The 19014-nt window shown below is 38.9% G+C and overlaps 1 protein-coding gene across 1 annotated transcript; it reads left to right on the top strand.

Annotated features, from left to right (window-relative positions):
• Positions 1-615: 615 nt before the first annotated feature.
• On the top strand, positions 616-1417 carry LRRC3B (leucine rich repeat containing 3B). Its single transcript, XM_044677240.1, has one exon. The coding sequence runs from the start codon at positions 616-618 to the stop codon at positions 1393-1395; it is 780 nt and encodes a 259-aa protein (XP_044533175.1). The 3' UTR covers positions 1396-1417.
• The last annotated feature ends 17597 nt before the right edge of the window (positions 1418-19014 follow it).

Genomic DNA, 19014 nt, shown 5'->3' with positions numbered 1-19014 from the left:
CGGTGGCCAGAGCAAATACACAGAACAAGGAGATGGACCATAACATCTGAGACGCAACCAGTACTTGAGACTCAGAGTAAGTGGAAGGTAGCAAAATATAAGGAAACTAGAAAAGTAGGGATGGGACAAGCTGTGAATACAAAGGAAACAGACTGGGAATATAAAGAAAAAGATAAACGATCACTCAAAGTGCTTAATATGCTGCCAGCAGCATCAACAAGGACCTAGATGTATGGGTATGGAAGCGATTCAAGGTGATTTGGGGAGAAGGTACTAGCAGCTGGGGAAGAGGGACACTTAGGAGAGGTTTCATGAAGAAGGAAGAACTTGACCCAAGACATGAAGGAAGCACAAGATCTCTGTGGTCCTTTCTAGCTTTATACTGATTATGCTTTGTGATCCTCTCTTCCAAAATGAACTAATTGCCTTTGCCTCCTTTTTTCTTCAGGAGTCTCCATGAGGAGGAGGAGAGCAAGGAGGACACACACATGTTGAAGCCAGACTATTGACCCAAAAGCTAAAGCAAGGAGGCCTTCTTTTGACTTGGGCTGGACCCTTTGCCACCTTTGTCGGGGTAAATGAGGAATGGGCTTGTGATTATGCTGACGTCCCAGCATGCATTTGGTAGACCTGTGGTTAACTCGTTCCCTCTCCATGTGTCTCCTCTTACAAAGTTTTGTCCTCATGATACTGTGCTTTCATTCAGCCAGTATGTGTCCCAAAGGCTGTCTTTGTTCTTCCTCTGGAGGTTTAAATGTCACCTGTAGCAATGCAAACCTCAAGGAAATCCCCAGAGATCTTCCTCCCGAAACAGTCCTTCTTTACTTAGACTCCAATCAGATAACGTCCATCCCCAATGAGATTTTTAAGGACTTGCATCAACTCCGAGTTCTCAATTTGTCCAAAAATGGCATCGAATTTATAGATGAGCACGCCTTCAAGGGGGTGGCCGAAACCCTACAGACGCTGGACTTATCCGACAACCGCATTCAGAGTGTTCACAAAAATGCTTTCAACAACCTGAAGGCAAGGGCCAGGATCGCCAACAATCCCTGGCACTGTGACTGTACTTTACAGCAGGTCCTGAAGAGCATGGCGTCTAACCATGAGACAGCTAACAACGTCATCTGTAAGACTTCCGTGCTAGACGAACATGCCGGGAGACCTTTCCTTAATGCTGCCAACGACGCTGACCTCTGTAACCTCCCCAAAAAGACTACCGACTATGCCATGCTGGTCACCATGTTTGGCTGGTTCACTATGGTGATATCCTACGTGGTATATTATGTACGGCAGAATCAAGAGGATGCCAGGAGGCACCTAGAATACTTGAAATCCCTGCCAAGCAGGCAAAAGAAAGCAGATGAAGCCGATGACATTAGCACTGTGGTATAGTATTGGGAATGACTATCTTTGACATGGAAATTAGTTTCAGATTGCAGTAGACTGAGTGGTTTACTTCCAACATCCATTGTATACATTTAAGACTTTACATTTCAGTTTAATTGAATTATGCCACTCTTGGACTTAAAAAACAAAACAAAACTAACATTAAAATGATTTTAGTTTGGGTGGCATACACCATAATTTTTCCTCTGGTGGTATATTCCTAAGTAAGCTACTATGTAAACATTAGTTAGATTCATTTCACTATTTAATAATGAAATTTATTTTTTTAATTTAAAACCAAATAAAAACCTAACTTTGAACCATGTAAAAAAGAGTAATTCATTGGACAGGAATCGATGCTATGGATTCACCTGCCTTTTCTATATTCAGAGTTGACTTTTTTGGGCCAAAAGCTCCATCATAATGGCAGATGCATTAATACAACTTTCTGTAAATCAGGGAGTCCTACCTGAAGCATCTACTGAATAAAAGTTCTCTCCGTCTTTTTCTAAAAAAGAAATAAATTTTTGTGGATAACTTTTGGTTTTGCTTTGCCTAAATTTCCCTCATGTATCCTTTCCCCATTCGCTCTCATATTAACTTGGGTATTTCAGTACTGACCCACCAAAGAACGTCAGGTTCCTGGCTGGCTTCCAACCAAGATTGGAGAGTTTTCAAATACCTACTTTTCAAAACTCAGTACATGGGAGAGGAAGTCTGGGGCAGTGAGGGAAAGTCAGAATCTGGAGTCCCAGGACCTCAATTCAGATTCTGGGTTGGCCCTAGGCAAGTTAATTATTTTCTTTGGTCTCAGTTTTCTCATCTGTAAATTGAAGGAGCTGAGCTACATGCCCCTCAACTCCCTTCTAGCTCCAGACCCTATTATATTCCCTCCTCACTAAAAACCTATATCTATATAGGATCCGATCTGGTGGTGCCTCCCTTTGCCCCTCTCCCAACACTCTCAAAACAAGAAGTAATTGCTTCACTGAAAGTATTTTATTGGAGAACCCAGAATGGCACTTTGATGAGATGCAATGCCAGTGATGGGATAGCCTGGATCTCATGAACATTTCAGCTTGCGGGGAGGGGGTTGGGATGGAAGAAGGCAGTCCTTTAGGATTCAGCCTGGACCACTGCCTAGGAACCATTTTGAAGCCAAGGAAGCCCTCAGGAAGACTTCAGAGGTCTTTCTGGAATATGCGACTGGAGACTTCTCTATAAATCCAGTTGGAGGAAGCCAAGGCTATTCCTGAAGCTGAAGACCATTACTAAGAGGCTGGTGCCCCCTGGGGGCCAGCATTATTAGGTACTTTTGTCAAAGGATACTGAAAGCCATAAAATGGATGCTGCTCAGTGGAACTGATGAAAGCTTAGGGATTTTCACTCACTCACATACATATACACATATATGTGCATACACTTATATATATATATATATCATCATTAGTTGGTATCCTAACCTTTCACTTCAAGGATTTAAAATTTTTGCTGATACAAGAATTTCTACTATAGAGAGTTTTCAAATACCTACTTTTTAAAACCAATTACATGGGAGAGGGAGTCTGGGGCAGTGAAGGAAAGTCTGGATTTGGAGTCCCTGGACCTCAATCCAGATTCAAACTTCATCTACTATATAGCCAATAACTTCTCAAAGGGTCATAGATCTAGAACTGGAAGAAACATCAGAATCTATCCAGTCCAGTTCTCTCTTTTTTTTTACAGATGGGGAAATTGAGTCACAGAGAGGTAAAATGACATGCCCAGGGTCACAGGGTAGCAAACAGCAAAGTCAAGTTTTGCACACTTGGTCCTTTCCTCCAAGTCTAGCATTTGATCCACTGTACCTAGTGAAGTTGCGTAAGGTTTAGGGATGGTACCACAATCATGCAGCTAGTAAATGTTAGCATCAAGATTGGAACCTACAGTTGAATACTCTGGGTTCTTTGTCACATCCTCTCCTTTTTTCAAAGAAGATTTTTTTTAAAGCTTCAGCTTATTTCTCTCTTTTGAAACTTGTTCCTTTCAAGAAGGAGCTTCGCGAATAGATATCTTTATGCCCACATTAATGGGATCTTATTTTCCTGACCGCTGAAAAATTACATAAGCATTAGTCTCGTGGAAGTGCTCATAAAGGCCAAGTCAAATCCCTGAATAATGTTGTAAATCCCAGCAGATACTTGCTGGATATGGGGAAAGTTACATTACTTGACTATTAACTTTTTAATTCTCTACATATCTACCTCAAGGTCACTACATGAACAATTAAACACAGCCCTTCCCTTATTCCTCCTGCTTTAAGCGTTTTAACCTTGTACCAAGTAATCTTTCTGAAGCCTTCATGCAACTTGGCTAGAAGCTGGAAATAACAGCACGTTCAAGATGCAGAACTTATTTTTACCTCAATAAATCGAAACTGCTATTAGATCCATTCTCCTTTCTCTTGTGCAATGGCCAGCCCCATTTGGTCCTGGAGGAGAATACTGCGATCAATAAGGCTCATTGAATGTATATTTGAAGGGAAAACATGGAGGCAGATGCTGGAATCAACTTTCATGTACTTTTTTCTTTTTTTTTTTTTAATCTTTTTTTTTTAAACCCTTAACTTCTGTATATTGGCTCCTAGGTGGAAAAGTGGTAAGGGTGGGCAATGGGGGTCAAGTGACTTGCCCAGGGTCACACAGCTGGGAAGTGTCTGAGGCCGGATTTGAACCTAGGACTTCCCGTCTCTAGGCCTGACTCTCAATCCACTGAGTTACCCAGCTGCCCCATCTCTCATATACTTTTGATTTCACTCACCAGGTTTTTTTTTTTTTAATCCTTACTTTCTGACCCAGTAACAACTTTAAGACAGAAGGACCAAGTCCAAGCGAATGAGGTTAAAGGACTTGCCCAGGATCACACAATAAGGAAATATCTGAAGCCAGTCTTTTAGAAAATTTCTTCTCGGTTACATTTGAGTTGTAAACTCTTCACTTCCCTTCTTCCCAACCCCACAGTAGAGAAGGCCAACATTTGAAACGGATACATATGCGAAACTATATAATACATTGTTCCATATCTCAGTTCTTTCTCTGGAGAGGAATAGCATCTTCCCTCACAGAGCCTTTGATTTGAATATTCATATAACTCAGAATAGCTTAGTCATTCACATTTACTCTTCAAACAATATTGCTATTGCTATATACCAAATTTTCTTGGTTCTGCTCATTTCACTGCTCATTTCATTATTTCATGAAAGTCTTTCCACGTTTTTCTAAAATCAACCTGTTAGGCACAGTCATATTCCATCACCAATATATACCACAATTTATTTAGCCGTTCCCCAATGATGGGCATCACCTCAATTTCCAATTCTTTGCCAACACAAAGGGAGCTGCTATAAATATTTTCAAATGAATGTTCTTTTTCTGTTTTCCTAATCACCCTAGGAAACAGACCTAATAGTGATAGTGCTGGGCCAAAGGGTGTACACAGTTTTATAACTCTGGACAAAATTCCAGATTGTTCTCCAAAATAGTTGATCAGTTGACAGTTTCACCAACAGTGTTTTAGTGGCCCACTTTTTCCACATTCTCTCCAATATTTGTCATTCTCCCTTTCTATCATTTTAGTCAGTCTGATAGGGGTGAGATGATATCTTAAAGTTGTTTTAATTTGCATTTCTCTAATCAATAATGATTTAGAGCATTTTTATATGACTATACATAGATTTGATTTCTTCCTCCAAGAACTGCATGTTCATATCCTTTGTTCATATCAATTGGGTAATGACTCATTCTTATAAATTTAACAAATTTGTCTATATATTTGAGGCAGGAGGCCTTTATCCAAGAAACTGTCTATAAAATTCTTCCCCTGATTTTCTGTTTTCCTTCTAATCTTGGCTACATTGAGTTTATTTGTATAAAACATTTTTAATTTGGGGTAATCAAAATTGTCCATTTTATATCTCACAATATTCCCCATCTCTTGTTTTATTCATAAATTCTTCTCCCATCCATAAATGTGATAGGTAATGGGTTTCATGCTGTTCTCATTTACTTATGATAGCTCCCTTTATGTCTTGGTCATGTGTCCATTTTGACCTTGATTTTGGTAACTGCCAGTCTTACTCAGAGGTTTGTTTTAGGGAAAACACTTTGGGGCATGGGAGGCCAGAATCTAGATCTTCTACTTGCAATCTGTGTAACAGATAGTTTCCTTGGAACTCAGTTGTAAAACTCATCTGTAAAATGATGGAATAGAATTGGAGTATAAGATTTAATCCATAAATTTAAAGCTTAGAGAGAACTTGGAGAGCATCTGGTTGAACCCTCTTGTTTGTGAATGAGAAAAAAATGATAAAACAATTTGCCCAAACCCACATAACTACTAAGGGTCAAAGGTAGTATATGAATGCAGGTCATTGTCCCACATCTATCACTCCGTTCCATACTCTTGCTTTCTCAAGCTTTCAATCCTACAGGACTCTTAAGTTTAGGTTATTATATAGCCATGTGAAACCTAAGCTCTTTTTTACATTCATCCTTTTTAGTAACACAAATCATTTATCTCCCTCTTGTCTTCACATTTTAATTGCAAAATACTTCATTCGTCTTAGTCCAATCTTCCTGAACTGAGCTTACATTTGGGATGAGTCTAAGTCTGAGGACAAACATTTCAATCAAAGAACATTTGTTTAAAGTGAAAAGTGAATACATAGTGGAAGATTTAATTCCTGAGGATACTTTGGCAACCACCATGTGACCAGTGAGCCAAGTTGCTACCCCACATCTCTTCGACTCACATCAATCGCACTATTGTCTGGCCCTTCTCATTTACACATAATTATAATGGTTCCTGGATTAATTAGCCCATGTAGTTGCAATCAAAATGCAAATAACTTCTTTATTAGCCATATTTTTTCTTCAGGAATTATCTACCTGAAAAACTCTAACCGAACATGGTTAGGGAATGGAATTACCTTTTCTGATGGAAGAGATGTATATTTAGGATGTCAAATCCACCTGTGGAGGATCTTGAGTTCATGTATATGAGGATCAGTTGAGTAAAATGGGAGTGTATAACCTGGACAAAAGAAGACATGTTGTGGGGAATGGGTTTAGAAAGAGGCATGCCATTGTCTTCAACTATCTGAAAGATTCTGGCAGAATGGGCAGGTAAGGAAGGATTCCAATATACGGCATTGAAAGCAATACTCATACTGATAAGATCATAGATCCATAGTAATCTTAGCATTACATCATGGAGGAATTACACTGTGTGGCTCCAAAGGGCAGAACTAGGAGCAAAGGGTATAGGTTCCAAAGGAAAACTTGGACTTGACACACAGAAAAGACTTCTTAATTTTAGTTCTCACTCTTCTTTGAAATCATACATAATACAAACCTTTCCAAGACTGAAGAAGGAGCTTTCTTTTACCTTGCCTTCTCTTCCAAGCAACTTTAGAAATTTTTCTCTAAAACTAAAACCAATGCAAACAATTATAGCTCTCCAAAATTGGAATGGGCTGCCAGAAAAAGTAGTAGGCGCACCTTCATCAGAGGTCTTTAAGCAGAGGCTGTAGAACCTCTTTGGTGATTAGAGGAGTCATTTTTCAGGTGTATATTAGGCTAGATGGCCTTGAGGTCCCCTCCAATTGTGAGATTCTATAAATGTATGTGAGGTTATATAAATATACCTACACACATGGGTTACCAGCCTTTAAAAGAGAAAAAAATGGAATAAAGTATGTGCTAAGTCTTATTCAGAAGGCAATATTGGAGGATCTCATAGTATCTCAGTGTCTTAAATTTGTGTCCTATGTATTACCATAAACAACAAATTGATCACCAAATGACTGCCCTTCTGGGAATGAGAATTTCCATCTTTTGCTAAGTGGGTTTTGGATAGCCAAAGAAGTCTGTCTCTGAGATTGTGCAGTCTGTCACCAGGATTTTTACCCAAAACTGTTTTGGCTTCTTTGAACTTATCTGTACATACACATAGTCTTTAAGAGCTGAAGGCCAATTACGATTGAGCTGGAAAAGTGCAATATGTGTTGATGAATAGATTTCCCATTGATAGCACACCAAACAAAAACAGTTTTTACTGCATTCATGAAAATGAAGAATGAATAGAGATTGATTAACCACATTTTCACAAGTGGTTTTTGGCTTTTATGAAAATAATCTGAGTTCATGCAAAACAATTATGATTATAATAAAAGTTACACTGAAAAATATGTTGTGAATCTCTGATTTCATCAGTGAAGCCCTAAGGCAGATCACAAGCTATCTAGAACTCAATCCATTATTCTGAGAGAGTTGCCTGAGGCTCAGGGATGTTCCATGACTTGCCTAAGGTAACTTATAAATATGAAAAGTAGGATTTGAACCCATACGTTCCTGATTCCAAGGCCAGTAAAGTGTCTGCTATACACTCATAAATGTAGGAATTCACAAAAATGACTTTTTTCCTTAAAGATTGCTGGGGACTGGAATAGTGTCAAATATGTATTTCCCTAAAAATGTCATATGTATAATATGCCTTACCATACATAAGAAACCACTGTCTTGCTAGGTCTTATATGAGACTCAACTTCTCAGTATAATCAATTGTAGGGAGAACGAATCTTAATATTCTGGTCAAGTTGAATGTCCTGTAAAAGGTGATTTTCTGCAGTATTTTTGTGCCTCTTTTGCCAAACTGTTAACTCATTTTTTCATAATTTCATTGCACTACTCATTTCTTTTCCCAATTTTCCCTCTCTTTCTTTAATAATTCCAGGAATTCTTGTTGGACTTGGATCCAATTAGCATTTCTTTTTTGAGGCTTTGTTTTTAGCTGTTTTCACATTGCTATCTTCTTCTAAGTTTGTCTTGATCTTCCCTGACACCATACTAGCTTTTTAATGGCCAAGTTCTTTTTATATTGTTTTCTCATTTTTCCAACCTATTTCTTGACTTCAAACTTAAAGTTTGAGCTACATTCACCTGGGAATGGGGAGGCATTGTCTCAAGCTTTAGGGTTTCACACATTCTGGTTTCAGAGCTAGCTCTGGTGTTCTGCAGTTTTTCCGTGTTTCCAAGGTTGCATGATCTAGAGATATAGTCACTATTCTCCTAGTCTATGCTCTGGTCTTAATCCAGAAAGGGCCCCAGTTCCCTGTAGCCATAAGTGCTGGCACTCTTCTTGGCTCTGGAACTGTGGCCAGGTCCCCTTTTCTCCTGCAATTACAAGTAGTAGGGCTCCTCTCCATCCTGGAGCTGCAACCTAGAACTGCATATGGGCAATAGAGGTACTAATCATAACCAGCTGTACCCAGAGCCATCAAGAGGTCTCTTTTTCTCCCTTAATGGAGAAAAAGAAGGTGGGAAAGTGGGTTGATTTTTTAAGTCACATTTATTACTTTTTCATTACATTTATTCCATTCCATCCCATTGCCTGGCCACCCTGGGAGGGTGATGCTAAAAGCAGTTATGTGAACAGAGTCAGTCTAGACTCTAGACTAATGAGGGAAGCCAGGGATTTGGATAAGCTTCAGGCAAGAGAACAGTGGTTGAGTCTTTTTTCAGTTGTCTGTCTCTTTGTGATCCCTTTGGGGATTTTCTTGGCAAAGATGCTGGAGTGGTTTGCCATTTCCTTCTCTAGCTTATTTTACAGATGAGGAAACTGAGGTAAACAAGAGTTAAGGGACTTGTCCAGGTTTGTACAGTTAATAAGTGTCTGAGGTTGAACATGAAGGTTATATACAGCAACAGAAATATTGTTTGAAGAATGAATTGTGCATGTCCACCTCCAGAGAAAGAACTGATCAATAGAAATAAGTAAGACAGTTTTATATATACATTTTTTTTCATCAATTGATGCCTTCTCTAATTGGAGGAGAGGAGGGGAAAGAGGGGGATATTTTAACTTTTAACGCAACAAACAAATGTGTTGTAAAAAAAAGAAAGTGAAGAAGAAACCAATAAATATTAGAAATAAAATTGAGAATTTTTTTAAAAGGGAAGAAGAATCTTCCTGAGTCCAGACCTGGCATTTTATCCACTGCACCACCTAGATGCCTGTCCAGGCAGGAGAATTAACTGAGAACTGACTACTCTTTGTTCTTCATAAGTAAATTTGTCTGAATTAGGAGTCTCTCTCTTTCCTTTCAAGGAAACCTTATATGTAAGCAGATTAGGCTGCCACCTTCCAGGCATAATTGCAGATTTGCCCTATCAAGCTTCACCCTGGTGAAATTCCAGAATTCTAGAGTCACTCTTTGACTTATCTTATCCTCAGTTAAAATGAGACAGATGATGTCTTAAATGTTAGTAGTTATTTTACTTACATGATCATTTCTCTGTGCTTGTCAGATTTAAGGTTAAATAAAGTTTGATGGTGCTTGAGAAAGAATCATCTTTAGAGGGACCCAGGAACAATGATACAAGAAAGAATGATAATTATAGCTAAAATTTAAGATTCATAGACTCTTTTATACATACACTATCTTACTCTGGCCTCACATTAGCCCCATTATTTAGGTATAGATTTCAGGTCTTGTTATCCCCATTTTACAGATGAACCTCAGGGAACAGAAGTGACTTATCCAAGATCACACAGCTAGTGAATATAAAAAAGTCAAAAAAGACCTGGATGAAAATTCTGACCCCCCAATCTGACACACAGTCCTCTCACTCATACTGCTTCAAAGAGTTCAAAAGGAGAAAGGGGTACATAAGGATAAGAGTGACAAACTTCATCAGCTTCAAATCTTGCCTTAGGTTGGGCTGACCTTGGCTTGGAATACCAGGAAAAGTGGTGATGGGTATTGTCCAGAATGAGAGGTAAGTGAAATCAAAGCCATTCCCTAATCACATTGGCTTGCCCGAGGTGCATCATTGAATCCTTATCTGAGGTTACTTATGTTCTATCTTTGTTCATGACTTCAAAGAAAGCAGCATAGACAGTCAGCTTCCCAGTGGATGATTTGATATCAAAAAGGAGGGGAAAAAAGAGGACTGCTATGTGATTTCCGCTTTTGAAGGACAGGGTTGAGATAAATAAGTGGTCTCTCCCATCCTAGCAATGAAAGACATGTTCTTTTCCAAGAAAGGAGTTTTTAAAAGCTAGGCAATCCTAAATCTTGCTTTTGGCCGAAAGATTAATGTGCCATCTGTTGAGTTATCGAGCTAATGGCATTCATTATTGCACAAGTTTTGAAGAAAAATGACCCAAGGGGAATACAATGCTATTTACTGACACAAATTCTCCTTGGTTCAAATCATCCATGTTTATTGTTTTGCTTTCTTTTAAGAATGTATGCATATATTTCTAAAAGATGCCTGACTGACTGCTCCTGAGTCTTTTTGCATTATAAACAGCTGCCAAACATTTGTCTTTCTTTTAGGACACAAAGAAGCAGGGAGAGGTGGGTTCTAAATTAGAAAATTATGATGAGAGATATGGGTAATTGATTTCAGGAATGGGAGAGAACATGGTTAAATGAATGAAAAGTCAGTGTAAGTGCGGAACAGACAGTCATCCGGTTAGGCTGGAACACAGAATATATTAAAGGCAACAGAATAAGGAAGTATATTCCAGTTACAGAGAACAGGCTGTGCAAAGGCCATGGAAAAGAGAGATGGAATGCTGGGTAGTTAACTTGGACTGGATTGTAGAGGGCAAGAAGTGGAGTGGCGTGTAATCGGCATTTAAAAGTAGACTGGGGCCAGGTTGCTAAGGCTTGTTGCCTTGGAATACCAAAAAGAAGTGTTTGTATTCTATCATAGGCAAGGTTTTTAATACAGGAGGAGTTAGCCTGGTTGTTGTTGCTATTGTTGTTTTAATATTCTGATAATCATGTCTTACTATAATTGACGTTCTTTGCATTCTTATGTACTTTCATATTTTAAAGTATGATCCTGAGAAAGGGTTTATAGGCTTCACCTGACTATCAATGACTCCAAAATGAGTGAAAATCTCTGGCACTAATAGAGAATTAATGGAGTTATTTTTTTAGCAGGGCAAGGTTATGCGAGATCTGTGCTTCAGAAATATCATTGGGGCTTTGATGGATAACCTTTTGGTCTTCCCAATAACCCTGTGAGATAGACAATATAAGCATTATTTTCCCAATTTGATAGATGAAGAAATTGGGATTCAAACAGCCTGAGTGACTTGCTGAGGGTCACATAGCTAATATCAGTGATGGGACTAAAATCCAGGTCCCCTGACTCCAAGTTCAACACTTTCTAGAAGTATAGTTTCTTGGGTACTTTGTTAATATCTCCTAATTTATGTCTTCTCTTTGGGGGCAATATTTAATTCTTGTCTCCAGAAAACACAAAATAGAGTACATCACTGCATGTTTATATAGGGAAAATAGGGAGTTAAACATGAAGCACTTTAATGATGGCATTTCTCAGCCCACACTATACCTAGCCAGATTTTGCTTCCCTGGTTTAGGTTCTTTTTTAGAAATTTGAGTGTCTTCTATACCCAGGAAGTGTCCCACTGCCAAGAACTCCATCCAGCTAACAGCTCTGGGAAATGAAGGATTTCTGGGAGGAGTGAACAGGACAGAGAGAATTAATAAATGATCAGCATTACAGGACATTTGTAGGCAATAATGGCCTTTGGACATAAAAGAATCTTAATAATGAGAAAAGCTAAACTCTTTCCCCTATGCTCCTTGACAATTATCTGAGTTCCTTCTTACAGCCCATCCTAGAAACTCACATTTTATCCTGTTCCCAGCCTCACCAGTCATATTAAAATAGAACTTTTTTCATCAAAGGAGTCCCAAGATGTTTCCCTATCTTGCTATTCTTTTTCAGAAAATGTCAAGTCAGGGGGCAGCTGGGTAGCTCAGTGGATTGAGAGCCAGGCCTAGAGACGGGAGGTCCTAGGTTCAAATCTGGACTCAGACACTTCCCAGCTGTGTGACCCTGGGCAAGTCACTTAACCCCCATTGTCTACCCTTACCACTCTTCTGCCTTGGACCCAAAACACAGTATTGACTCCAAGATAGAAGATAAGGGTTTTAAAAAAAATGTCGTTGGATAGCTGAGATTGGTTATTTCTTGGATTACTTACTATAGTACCTAGAAAATGGTAATAGGTGCTTAATAAATGTTTCTGGAGTTAAATATAGAGGCATCATAGTATAATGGAGAATGTAATGGACTTGGATTCCAAAAAAGAGCAGGATTCAAACCTTGCTACAAATACTTATAAGCTATGTGACCCTGTGCAAATCGTTTTAATTCTCAATGATTCCATGTCCTCATCTATAAGACTAGGGACCTGGACCCAAAGGCCTCTAAAGCTAATTCCAAGTCTAAATCACTTTTCTTGTGTGTGACCTGTATGACCTTGGCCAAATCACGCCATTCTTTGGGCTTTGATTTCTTTATAAAATGAAGGAGTTTGAATAGACCATCTCCTGGAAGGTTTCTTCCAGTTCTAAATCTATAAATTGTGTAAAATCTATAAATTGAATTATGAGTCCAATAGCTCAAATGAGGATGTCAACTATTTCCCCTTTCCTTCTATCTCTATCACCAAGAGCAATCAATTGGAATTGACTAAAGTTGTAAGTAGATGATTCCATTTAGGTCCATGGATCTTTAGAGTCAGGAGGAACCTGGAAAACTTTTGGTATTAAGTCATCTTTTGATAAGAGAGGAAGCTGGGACCTAGAGAGATGAAGTGGCTTGCTCAGGTCACAAGGAAAGTAGCATAGGACTATATAGATTTGGAAACTAGAGGGTTCTAGTTCAATCCTCTCATTTTACAAGCCCAAGAGTGGTTAACTGACACAACTGAGGTCATACAGACATGGGCAGAGGTAGGAGGGGAGGGGAGAGAAAAGCAAAGGGGAAAAGAGAAGAGGAGAAAAATAAGGCATAAAGTGTGGGTAGGGCAAGGTAGTATCCTATCAAACTGCCTTTAAATTACCTGATAATATTTTTATAAGGTTCCAATCACTGATTTTAAAGTTTCCTCAAATACATCATTCCTCTTTGGTGATCAGAAAGAAAAAAACTCCTCCATTCCATCTGTTTTTAATCTAAAATATTGGGCCTATTTTTAATAGGTCCAAATGAGGCCTTGGTGGTAGAGCTGAACTCTCTGAACTGGGCATTAAGGGATGCATTAGATGAAAAGAGAAATACAGTAACATTTTGGGAAAGACAGCATCAAGGCTTCAATGATCTGGGATACCCTTGGTGTCTTCATCAATTGGTACAGGCTAGCCATGACTTAATTCTCCCTTAAAATGAAATGGTTCCATTGGCATAAACCTTTAAAGGTCCTGGATTGCCATTATCTTCAGGAAGAGACACTGAAGGAAGATTCTATGGAGGCAGCTGGGTAGCTCAGTGGATTGAGAGACGGGAGGTCCTAGGTTCAAATTCGGCCTCAGACACTTCCCAGCTGTGTGACCCTGGGCAAGTCACTTGAGCCCCATTGCCCACCCTTACCACTCTTCCACCTATAAGTCAATACACAGAAGTTAAGGGTTTAAAAAAAAAAAGATTCTATGGAGGACCACATCAACCAGTCAATCAGCAAACATTTATTAAATGATTATACTCTGTGCCAAGAACTGCATTATGTGCTAGAGATACAGAGACAAAAACGAAGCAACCCCTGTCCCCAAGGTGCATATAGCCTATTGGAAGAGACAACATGTAAGTAGATTCAAAATATATACAAGATCGAATCTGGAAGAAGGCACATATATCTACATATAGGCACAGTGTATATTATGTGTGTAAGCATATGTGTGTGTAAGCATACATGATATAAAGGCATATAATGAGTATATAGGTAAGCATATATAGGACATGTAAATTAGCATATATACAGGTACAGTATATGTAAGTTTGAGCTTATTTGATATGTGTATATATAAGCATACATATGTCTATACATATATGTAAATTCATGTTACCTATGTCCAGATATATACACATATATTTCCATATGTACTTCTTTGATAAAGTCCTTTAGATAATTCTTTAATCAGTTCCATATTCTTGTTTCATTAAGTTTGTTTCTGATTTCAAAGACAAATGATTACAAGCAAATAGCAAAGTTTATTTTCAGCTAACCCTGATAGCACCATAGACGGGTTAGAACCCTTCACATGCCTCCATATGGGTATCAGTTCTGAGTTAATGGGTCTCCTGCGCTGGGATATTGGCTTGAAATCCTAATAAAACCCATGGAACCTCTCATTAATGGGAAATCCAGCTTGTTAAAGGTCCTCAGGAAATGATGAATGTTTAGGGCTAAGGACATGGAGGCCATCTGTAGAGATAGAGTCCTCTAAGAGATCAGTTTCTCTAGGCTCCAGCCCAAGCTGACAATTTTATTAGCATTTCTAATTGATATAATGATGACCTGGGAGCCACAGCATGGCAAGTAAATGATTTCATCTGTACCCCTTGTAAGGAAGCCCCTTGCAAAGGAGTGGCAGGATGGCATGTTCTGCTGTGCTCCCCACCCTCACATGTCTGGCTCAGTAAAGGATCTTCCCCATAACCAAGATATAGAGCCTTGTCTCTCACTTTAGTTACCCAGAAGTTGGTCCTTGGCATGTGCTCCCAACCTTAGAACAGCTTTGGGGCAAGGGTGTAAAACAAAGGACTCGAATGGGCGCCAGACATTTTCTACTTGAATCCACTTCATAGTGGCTGAATATGGACCATATCTTAGAAAGTGAAGGGGAATAATAAGACCCATGACACAAATATAATGCTTTAAGGTTTATGAAATACTTTCTTACTAATAACTCCAGTAAGTTATATAGTGGCAGCATGTTTGTCCCAGTTTTACAGATGAGGAAACTGAGTCTTTGAAAGATTAAATGTCACCTGGAGTCATTATGAGATGAGATTTGAAGTCTACTGCCATAATTTCAAACAATCAATCAACATGAGAGGAAGGAAGATACAATGCAAAGGAAGTTTTAGAATCATAGAAAATGAGTTCAAATCCTGCCTCCATCACTTATATTTCTTGACATTTTCACTGATTGTCCACATGCTTGGAATATTCTCCCTCTTCATCTCTATCTCTCGGAATCTCTGGTTTCCTTTAGGTGCCAGATGAAATAACATCTTCTGCAAGAAGCCTCTCCTGATTATTCATAATGTTAATATTCTCTCTTAGTTAATGTCAGTTTGTTCTATATATCTTGTTTGTACATAGCTATTTGTTATGTTGTTTCTCCCATTAGATTGTGAGCTCCTTAAGGGCAAGGGCTGTCTTCTGATTTTCTTTTTATCTCCAGTACTTAGCACAATAGTCAGCACGTAGCAGATGTTTAACAAATGACTTACTTAGTGACCATGAACAAATCTCTTTACCTCACTGTGCCTCAATTTCCTCATTGGCAAATTAAAGACATTGAATTATATTACCTCTGAGATTTCTTCCACCTCTTTATCTATGATCTCAAGTCTGTTCCAGAGCTGCTACAACAATTCTAAAATCTTATGTTAGAGCACAGGACCAGAAGTCAGGAAGGCATAAATTTGAATTCTGCCTCAGACACTTAATACCCTAGGTAAGTCATTTAACCTTTCTTATCCCATTTCCTCATCTATAAAATGGAAACATTAATAGCACCTGTTGTGAGGATAAAATTAGTTAATATAAATAAAATACTTTGTAAACATAAAAGCAATACATTAAGGCTAGCTACAATGATAATTGGTGGCTGTGGCAGTGGTGGTGATGATGATGATGAAGTCAAAATTGAATTTTCAGAAACAAATTAGAAGAATTCTGAAGGATTATTCCAGAACAGATGAAGATAACTATAATAGACTTTTAACTGTTTGTGGTGTCCTGGGCCCCTTTGGCACAATCAGGTGAAGCCTTTAAATGCATAAAATAAAAATACCTAGGATGAGAAAAGAAATCTGTTGTATTGAACTAAAAATGTGTTTTCCCATTCAAGATTATAAAAACTCCTAAAATCTATATACAGACTTCCTCTAAGGGGTTAAGAACCTGTGGAGAACCCCTGACTTCTAAGCTCCTAGACTCTTGGAAGCCTCCTTGTCCTATCTGGGTGGATAGCGAGAGCAGATTCCTGGACTTCCTAAGCTAGTTTTACTCCTCATTTGCCCTTTTTGCGTAACCTTGGAGGTTTTTCAGCCTTTGACATTTAAGAGGAGAGACTCTGAAGTAGAAAAGTCCTTCTCAGGCTTACTCAGAGGATCCTTTCTTGGTGCTTCCAAAAGAAGTCCATTACTCACTTAATTAGCTTCCACATATTGATTGAGTACCTACTCCAATAACTTACAAATTTATGTAGTACTTTCTTTCAGACTACAGACCTGCTCATATCTTATGCTGATAACATCCATAGGGACTGGTACTACTCATCGGCTTGCCTACAGATCAGAATTTTAGAGAAGGGTCTAGGGTTCAAAGCATTTAAGTGATTCACACAGCTACTAGATGCCAGAAACAGATTTTGAACCCAAGTATACTTGTTGCCAAATCAATAGGATCATAGATTTTATTTTTTCCCAAATTTGAAATTTTATTGATATCTCATTTCCACCTAGCACAATGGATAAGTAGGCATTGCTCAGCAAAGGTCACTGGGGTTGGAAACCTGAACCAATATTTGTCCTTTACTTGCCAACATAGTTCGTCCTGGGCTAGATGTCCAGGATCAGAGATTTTTAGAGTTAAAAGAAACCTCTGGAATAATTGAAGTCAGTACTAGTGCCATTTTTAAAGCATAACAAAATTGAGGTCCAACATAGTATTCTCTCTCTCTCTCCTTCAATAATCACTTGCACACTTATCTGTTTGCATGTTTCATCCCTCTCCCTCCCCCCACTCATGCCACAAGTAGAATATAAGTTCCTTGAGAGGAATTGATTTTCGTATTTTTGTATTTTTGGAAGAGGTTCATTATTATATGTTTGATTTTTGTATTTCTTTGCTGAAAACCTACAATAATGTCAGGTACATAATAAACTTGTTGGATTAAGTTGTCCAAGGTCAAAAATCTAGTAACTGATAGGACTAGAGCTCAAGCTTCTGTCTTGAGCATCAAAAGCCAATGTGCTTTCCACACACAGAAAAGTCTTCCTTCTTGGTCAAAGAAAACTTCATAAAAAGAGTTAGAAATTTGAATTGTGTTGAAGGATTTTGATTGATTGAAAGAATGCAAAGGTAATGTAGGTGGAGAAGAAAAAGAGAAGCCAAAGTAAAGAAGATCACAGCAAGGCAGAAATTTATAGTTGAGTATGTCACACAAAATCCTATCCCTTCTATCCCTTGCTAGTTTCCATGAGATGCTACACAAACAAAAGCAATATCTTGTGGCCAGTCCTTCTGGCTATGAGTGTGTTCAAATATCCAATAAATATATCCAACTACCTATTAGACATCTTGAACTGGATGTCTCATAGACAGCTTTAACTGAATATATCCTTGAATGAATCCCTTATCTTTCCCTCCAAACTTTCTCCTCTTCCTAACTTTTCTATTACTGTTGAGGGCACCCTTATCTTCAAGGTCACTAGGGTTTGCAATCTAGCTGTCATCTCTGACTCCTCTCTCTCTCTCTCTCATCTCCCCACCCTCCTGGTTAACAATCTATTGCCAAGACCTGTCAATTGTATTTTGCAATATCTTAGATAGGATCTCTTTTCTCCTCTGAAATTGTCACCATCCTGTGTAATATGCTCATCACCTCATACTTGGACTATTGCAATAGTCTTCTGATTGTTCTCTCTGTCTCAAGTCTTTTTGCATTCCAGTACATCCTCAATTCAGTTATCCAAGTGATCTTCTGAAAACAAATATCTGACCATCTTGCTCTCCCTTTCTCCTCCACCCAAGTAGCTCTAATGGCTCCCTGTTTACCTGCAGAATCAAATACAAAATGCTCTGCTTGGCTCTTAAGACCTTCTGTAATGCAGGATTTATGCAAGATCTCTTGCATTTGCAAAATTACCCTAGGCAATCCTATCAGTTAGGAGAATGGAACTCTGGCCCAGCAGGTGCTAGTCCCAGGAGCTGACAGTTTGAGCTGGGACTATAAAAACCCCTGCAGAACCAACCTGGGGGTTCTGATTTCCTTGACCTCACCCAGACACCCAGCTACCCCTGACTTCCCCTTGGGGACCCCAGGAGGTTGAAGGGAGGTTGGATTGTGGATGATAGGCAGGATTTAGATTAGGGCAGCCTAGCAAGAGGGACACCCCCAAACCAATTCATCAACTATATCTGTCCAGCTGGTGGACAAAAGAACATCAGGGCAGCATTAAACTATCAGAGATAGTTTACAGCTAGGCTGCCTTAACCTAAATCCTGCCTATGATCCACAATCCAACCTCCCTTCAACCTCTCAGAGTCCCCAAGGGGAAGTCAGGGGTAGCTGGGTGTCTGGGTGAGGTCAAGGAAATCAGAAACCCCAGGTTGGTTCTGCAGAGGTTTTTATAATCCCAGTTCAAACTATCAGCTCCTGGGACTAGCACCTGCAGGGCCAGAGTTCCATTCTCCTAACTGATAGGATTGCCTAGGGTAATTTTGCAAATGCAAGAGATCTTGCATAAATCCTGCATTATACTTCCCAATATGGATTCTTTTTACTATTCTAGTCTTCTTACA

The sequence above is a fragment of the Gracilinanus agilis genome, chromosome 5 (genome assembly GCF_016433145.1).
Source record: "Gracilinanus agilis isolate LMUSP501 chromosome 5, AgileGrace, whole genome shotgun sequence".
NCBI lineage: Eukaryota > Metazoa > Chordata > Mammalia > Didelphimorphia > Didelphidae > Gracilinanus > Gracilinanus agilis.
Note: the sequence above shows the minus strand (reverse complement) of the source record. Positions and strands in the feature narration are given on the sequence as shown.

Coding starts and splice junctions, on each gene's coding strand:
- LRRC3B (XM_044677240.1), top strand. CDS start 616: ATGCATTTGGTAGACCTGTGGTTAACTCGTTCCCTCTCCATGTGTCTC.